This window comes from Carlito syrichta, unplaced genomic scaffold, assembly GCF_000164805.1.
Source record: "Carlito syrichta isolate Samal-C Ts95f unplaced genomic scaffold, Tarsius_syrichta-2.0.1 Scaffold309200, whole genome shotgun sequence".
Taxonomy (NCBI): Eukaryota; Metazoa; Chordata; class Mammalia; order Primates; family Tarsiidae; genus Carlito; species Carlito syrichta.
This window is the reverse complement of record NW_007253296.1, coordinates 606,015-613,679: the sequence shown is the minus strand read 5'-3', so window position 1 is coordinate 613,679 and position 7,665 is coordinate 606,015. Positions and strand designations below refer to the sequence as shown.

The following is a 7,665-nucleotide window of genomic DNA, read 5'->3' as shown; positions in this document are numbered from 1 at the left end:
GCCAATGTACTCCAGTCTGGGTGACTGAGTGAGACTCCAACTCAAAAAAAAAAAAAAAAAATTTTAAAGTCACATCATCAATTATCATCATCATCATCATCATCACTGCTTATGTAAGCAGAAGTGCAAATAGGCATATCACTTAGAAAACAGTTTGTCAATACCTAAAAAGATTAAACTTATTTGTATTTTTCAACCTAGTAATTTTATCCTAAATAATATAGAGAGGCCAAGTACAGTGGCTCAGCCTGTAATCCCAGCACTTTGGGATGCCAAGTTGAGAGGATTGCCTGAGCCCAGGGATGTCAGACCAGCCCAGGCAACTTGGTGAGACCTCGTCTCTACAATAAGTCACACAAAAAAAACTAACCAGGCGTGGTGGCATGCATGTGTCTGTAGTTCCACCTACTTGGAAGGCTGAGGCAGAAGGGTCACCTTAAGCCCAGCTGGTTGAGACTGGTGGCCGTGAGCATGCCCCTGCACTCCAGCCTGGGTGACAAGAGTGAGACTCCAACTCAATAATAATAATAATAATAATATAGAGAAATTTGTAAGCCAGGCTCGGTGGCTCAGCCTGTAATCCCGTGCTTTGGGAGGCTGAGGTGAGTGGATTGCCTGAGCCCGCGGGTTCAAGACCCGCCTGGGCAACTTGGTGAGACCTCATCTCTACAATTAATCAAAAAATTAGCCAGGCATGGTAGCACGCATCTGTAGTTCCAGCTACTTGGAAGGCTGAGGCGGAAGGATCGCCGGAGCCCAGCAGGTCGAGGCTTCAGTGGCCGGAAGCGTGCCACTGCACTCCAGTCTGGGCGACAGTGAGACTCCAACTCAAAAAAAAAAAAAGAGAGAGAGAGAGAAACTTGTACACATATTTATTATGAGATATATACAGGACTTTGTGGCAGCACTGTTTATAATCTCAAAAACCATAGAAAACAATCTAAATCTTAAGTAGAATAGATTATTGAATTCTAGTTTATTCCCACAATAGATTGCTATAGAACAGTGAAAATGGGTGCGCCAAGGTACCCACATGAACAAAAAGATGAATCTCAAAGACATATTGAGGAAAATACATGTTACATTTTTATCAGATTCAGAAACCAGAAAAATTAAACTATATATATATTGATGGTAAATGTTAAGAAAAGCAAAAGAATGGTTAACATAAAATGCAGCTTGGTAGTTGTTTTCTAAGGAGAAGCACATAGGAGTCTTCAAAAATACTAACGATATCCTATTAAAATTTAGTAACTTTGAAATAATACATGGGAGTTTATTTCAACTCATGTATTTTATGTATTCTTCTGTATATATATTTCACAATTAATAGTTTTTAAAAAGGGAAAACTTGCTATCATTACTTTCTTTCTGTTAGCATCTCCCCTCACCCTGAGTAAATGTATTCTTTTTATTTCCCCTAGTCCCAATAATTCCTATTTTGGTGTACTTCTGTTGTCACTTCAAAGCTGTCTCAGTAAAATGTTTACATAAGACATCCTTTTTTTTTTTTTTTTTTTTTATAGTCAGGGTCTTATTTTGTCTCCTAGGCTGTAGGACAGTGGCATATATCTTGGCTCACTACAGCGTCACATTCCTAGGCTCAGGTGACCCTTCTGCCTCAGCCTTCTAAATAGCTAGGACTACAAGAGCACATCACCATGCCTGGCTAGTTTTTAAATTTTTTTGTAGAGACAAGGTCTTACTATGTTTCCCAGGCTGGTCTCAAACTCTTGGGCTCAAGCAATCCTCCTACTCTGGCCTCCCAAAGTACTGGACTTATAGGTGTGAGCCACCATGCCTGGCAGACAGTTTTTAAATAGCTTCTCTTTGGGTCTCATTGGGTCTTTTATGAAATCGGCGACTCTCTAGATATTACAGTCCAATGTTTTTCCAAGTATATTTGTGTCATTTTAAAAAGTCTATGTCTATCTAATATTTATTATTATTTTTTAAATGTTATTTTTATTATTATTTTTTGAGTCAAGGTCTCACTCTTTTGCCCAGGCTACAGTGGTCTGACACAATCATGGCTCTACCTTTTGGGCTCAGGTGATCATCCTGCCTCAGCCTCCTCCATAGCTGGGACTACACATGCCACCTTGACCAGCTGATTTTTTAATTTTTTTGTAGAGATGAGGTCTCACTATGTTGCCTAGGCTAGTTTTGAACTCCTGGGCTCAAGTGATTATCTTGCCTTGGCCTCCCAAAGTTATGGGATTACAGGTGTGAACCATAACCTCTGTCCCAATCTCTAATATTTAAAACTGATGAAAGCAGAATTGCTCTGATCCAAAGTACTCACTACTCTAGGAAACCATGATAATGCTGTTTGAACACCACTGTTCTGGTTTGTTACTTAAAATGGAGTCTGAATTGAGGTGATAATCCTTTACTGTTTTCATGATTTCAAAAATTCTGATCCTTGAGAATATTCAAACATAATTTTTCTTTACTTGGAAATTTAATTCTGAGGTAAACTGTTTTCTAAAGAACTGAATATTACTTATGCCCCATGGTAGATATCACTATGGTATACCTGAGGCTTATACTTCTGTTGTAGAACATAGCTGTGTTTTGAGTTGGAGTCTCACTCTGTCGTCCACTCTGGAGTGCAGTGGCATGCTCCCGGCCACCGCAGCCTCGACCTGCTGGGCTCCAGCAATTCTTCCGCCTCAGCCTTCCAAGTAGCTGGAACTACAGGTGTGTGCTACCACGCCTGGCTATTTTTTTAATTATTTATTGTAGAGACAAGGTCTTGCCAAGTTGCCCTGGCGGGTCTCAAACCCACGGGTTCAGGCAGTCCACTCGCCTTGGCTTACCAAAGTACTGGGATTACAGGCTAAGCCACCAAACCTGGCCTAGAACATAGCTTTATTACTCAGAACTAACCTGCCCTTGGTGGCCTTATGAAGTGAAAATATGTATAACTTTAGTCTCCCTGCAGACCTTTTGACTTAATGCAAGGTTCTCCTTGATCTATATCTTGGCCTTAGATTGGAATTCCTAAGCATTGCTTAGCTGTTTCAAGGAATTACGGGAAAAATGTTGATTCCAGAGGTAGCAGCCACACTTCTGATATTGATTAGCCTGGTGTGGTTTTACTTTTTGAGCTAAAACTGTTCCTCCCAATTAGAGTGAAACATTATTAGTAAGTCACATCTCAAGCTCTGGGGTAGACCTTAAAGATCATTAAGTTGAATGGTATTGATACTTCTCTTTAAGCAGCAGAAGCCTTTTCTTTGAAGGAAATCATGAGAGTTTAGAGTTAGAGTGGGGTTGGAGTTATTCCCACCCCCCCATTATTAAAAAATAATATAATAAAATTGGGGCTTAGAGAAGTAAAATGGTTTGCCCAGGAGCACGTAGTAAGTTGGTAATGGAGCTAGGCATTGAGCCCAGGTCCTATATCCAAATTGCCTGATTCCTTCCTTTCACAAAACCATGCAACCAGTTTCTGTACAAATCTATAAAAAAAAAATTCTTAAGATAATTTCATTTCACTGTTTATTTGGTGAATTATAGACATTAAAAAAATAGTATGTAAATGTGAACTTTCCTACATCTTGCAGGTCATTACGACAAATGTGTGTTCGCCCTTCGAGAAGAGAACAAAAGTGACATGAACACTGTACTGAACTACATCTTCTCTCATGCTCAAGTCACCAAGAAGAATCTTCTGGTCACAATGCTTATCGTGAGTTTTCTGAAGGATGTTTGATGATATGCAGAAAGTATTTTTTCCTTCTGATGGCTGTGGTCAGAGAAAAAACTGCTGTCTGTTGGAATTACGAGATGAGTGGGGCTTGAGTTGTCACTTGACAATTTATCACATCTTCCTTTTCCTTGATCTGAAGGAAACCGCCCTAGTTAGGAAAGGACTATTCTGGCTGTTATGCATGTAATCATTGATAGGAACTAAAATCTTTTGACACTTTTTAGAAATACCCTGTGCTTCACCATTCCTGTGGTCCATGACAATAGTTTTAAAATTTAGTTTTATTTAGTCCATATACTCTATCATTTTAACTCTTGTTTGTGCCATAGATATCAGCAATGGCTCTCATGTCAAAGTTAAAAAAAAAAAAACTGATAGAAATCCAGCACTGGCTGGGCACGGTGGTTCACGCCTGTAATCCCAGCACTTTGGGAAGTAGAGGCGAGGGAGGATTTCCTGAGCCTAGGGGTTTAAGACTAGCCTGGGCAACTTGGTGAGAGCTCATCTATACAATAAATTTTTTAAAAAATCAGCCAGATGTGGTAGCACACACCTGTGGTTCCAGCTACTTGGTAGGCTAAGTCAGAAGGATCACCTGAGCCCAGCAGGTCTAGGCTGCAGTGGCCGTCAGTGTGATACTGCACTCCATCCAGCCTGGGCAACAGAGTGAAACTCTGACATGAAAAAATTTAAAAAATAGAAAGAAGTATTGTCTCTCCTCCAACAAAGAAATTTAAATTTATTCTGTAGGCCAGGCATGGTCGCTTATGCCTATAATCCCAGCACTTTAGGAGGCCAAGGTGAGAGAATTGCCTTAGACCACAGGTTCAAGATCAGCGTGGACAACTTGGTGAGATCTCATCTCTATAATAAAAATCAAAAAAATTGCCTGGACATGGTGGTGCGTGCATGTAGTTCCAGCTACTTGGTTGACTGAAGCAGAAGGATCACCTGAACCCAGCAGGTCAAGGCTGTGATGACCATGAGTGTGCCACTACACTCTAACCTCGGTGACCGAGTGAGACTTCAACTAAAAAAAAAAAAAAAATTCTGCATCTTTTTTGATCCTTGTTTGTTTTATTTACATGAAAATCTAAGCTCAGATTACTGTATTGGTTGTAGATATATGATTTTGTCCCTATAGCCTAGTAATATAAGAATTAGTAGAAGTAGGAATGGAGGGTGAGACTGGTCGATGTTATCAGGACTAATGTACATTTGACCAGTGGGTAGAATTTTTGCAGACTTAAGGATTTTTTTAAATGATTTGCAATTCCTTCACTCATAGCTCTTTCTAGTTGAGTTAGTTCTAGGAATCAGAACAATAGAACTCTTCTTAGAGTCCTTCACCCCACGGTCCTGAACATTTGCCTTGCTGCTGCATGCTTGTCTTTTTTGGGGGAGTATAATACCTTTTACTTCTAGAGTTTTCTTTCTTGTCTCTTTGTGGAATTGGCATTCTTGGTACCATCATTGCTTCTTGGAGGAAAGAAACATAAATCTTTACAGCCTTTTTTTTTATTTCATGCTTCAGAATGAAGGGAAACTATCTTTTTCACATCTCTGGTTAACAACAGTGCCACTTATTCAGTTATCTACCTGGCTAGTTAACTCTAAAGGATATAACATTTTTTAGAATAGCCACTTTTTAAAATGTGTAATTATAGAGAGAGTTCATTTCCTTTGCTACTCTAGAATGGATTGATGGTGGGGAAACCTGGAGATGCATTTGAGAGGGGGGAGAAATATATCTGCACTATGTAATATTTCAGCTTCCCCAAATGACAGTTTTCAGCAAATGATATCATCTATGGTAACTTGCTAATTTTTTTTTTTTGGTCAAAAGAGGGAAAAAATTTCAGACTATTTAGATTTTTCCCCCTAAATTGTAATGCAAGGACTATTAAATCTTATTTTGATAAAGCCAAGATTTTCTGGCAGAAAAGGTTAATGGGGGGGCAGAAGAATCTGTTGATTTGGACCTAAAATGGGGTGGAATTTACCTTTATAGGAAGCTAATTATAGTAAGGTTTTCTTCTTATTATAATTACCTTTTTAAGAACTTAACAGTTTTCTGCACTAAAAATAGACCAAAGCCCAGAATCCTTGGAGCAGCAGAAGAGTAATGATCGTCCAAGACTGTTGCTGGGTTTCTTAAATTCTAATTTGTAAGATATAGGGGCTCGGCTCGCTCCTTTTGCGGAGTGATTGTAAGTAACGCTTGCCTTAAGAATCTCATTATTGGAACACGGAGCCATATTTCCTCTGAGAATTCTGGAGTAGCTTTGAGCCGGGGCTGTTCATTTCTCAAGTAATCACGCTGGTGTGATGGAGAGAGAAAATGGCAGCTGTTCGGAGCTCAGGCCTTCAATTTTCTTCAGAGTCCAGTCACTCAAGTGTGTAATTACACGGGGGGTGCTGCAGAGGCGTTGGGCCCTGTCAGAGAACTGGTTTGAGGCTTTGCTTTCTGCTTTTGCCGGTCAGGACAGGCAGAAGCCAATGGGACTCTGACTTGCTGCTGTTCTTTTTTCCCCCCACCTTGTCATCCTGATTACTTCTTACCTACATGGATACTACCCAAACTTTCTTTCCAACAGACTGAGCTCTTTGGAGAAAAGAACCATTTCAGAGTTTGGATTTGGGTGAATAGAAAAGAGGTGATTGGAAGAGGAGGAGGAGGAGGAGGAGGAAGAGGAGGAGGAGGAGGAGGAGGGTGGTTCAAGATATGTACCAGGAAGGTGGATTTGTCCTTTTCTTTATTTTGGCATCATAACATTTTTCTTTAATAAAGAAAATGAAATTCTGCAATTATAACAGGATTTGTAAACTTTCATATCATTAATTTCCTTCTAAATATCAGTTATTTTGACTTCATCTTAGAGATTTGGGAATCAGGAAATTAACTGATAAGATTGAGCTCAAGCCAACTAGCAGTGACATATGAATCATGGATAAAAGCTCAGAGGGTGCTTCTTTCTGATATGATTTTACTGAATGACAGACACGTCTTCTTTTCTTCTTTGACAATGGTCAGCTACTCCCCCTTCCCCCTTCCTCTCCCTCCTCCCCTATATCTGCATTAATTGTAGTAACTAGTAGAGGCCATTTTAGTAGCTTGGATTACTCTTTCTGCAGATCTTAATTGTCTTTTACAGATGTCACCTGGACATGGTAGCATTTTAATTCCCCCAACTTGTGTTCTCTGCTGGTTCCCCTTTCTTTGCTTACCTTGGCTTCCTGATTGATGGTCATATGCCCAACATTTCAATCTATGCTTTCTAGAAATAGGAAATGTTGATGGTATACTTGCTGAGCTAGATGATAATTTCTGAGGCTTTTGAACTTAGAGGGAGAGGTAGAAAATCAGGCTTCCATGAATGAATGTCACAGGATATGGGCTGCTCTAATAAAGAGGTGCCTTCATCCTCTCCACCTGTTAGCATAACTTGCCTAGTGGTAACTTGCCTTGAGAATCCTTTTTTTTTTTTTTTTTTTTTTTTTTTTTGAGTTGGCGTCTCACTCTGTCGCCCAGGTTGGAGTGCAGTGGCACACTCATGGCCACCGCAGTATCAACCTGCTAGGCTCCGGTGATCCTTCTGCCTCAGCCTTCCAAGTAGTCAGAACTACAGGTGTGTGCTGCCATAGCTGGCTAATTTTTGATTTATTGTAGAGACAAGGTCTCACCAAGTTGCCTAGGCTGGTCTTGAACCCACGGGCTCAGCTTGGGCAATCTACTCACCTTGACCTCCCAAAATGCTGGGATTATAGACTGAGTCACCAAGCCTGGCCCTCAAGGACTCTTGAGCAAATTTCTTCTAATCTTTCACTCTATCTAGAAAGCACAATATCAGGTAAAAGGCTAAAGTCCCATTAAAATTCCTTCACTGAGCCGGGCTCGGTGACTCAGTCTGTAATCCCGCGCTTTGGGAGGCTGAGGTGAGTAGATT

General features: G+C 40.3%; 1 protein-coding gene across 1 annotated transcript in view; it reads left to right on the top strand.

Annotated features, from left to right (window-relative positions):
• ACACA (acetyl-CoA carboxylase alpha) overlaps window positions 1-7,665 on the top strand; it is a 266,326-nt gene that overhangs the window by 116,093 nt on the left and 142,568 nt on the right. Inside the window, exon 25 of the mRNA XM_021717048.1 lies at window positions 3,573-3,697. Within this exon, the coding sequence (XP_021572723.1) occupies window positions 3,573-3,697 (125 nt within the window). The remainder of the gene's footprint in view (window positions 1-3,572; window positions 3,698-7,665) is intronic.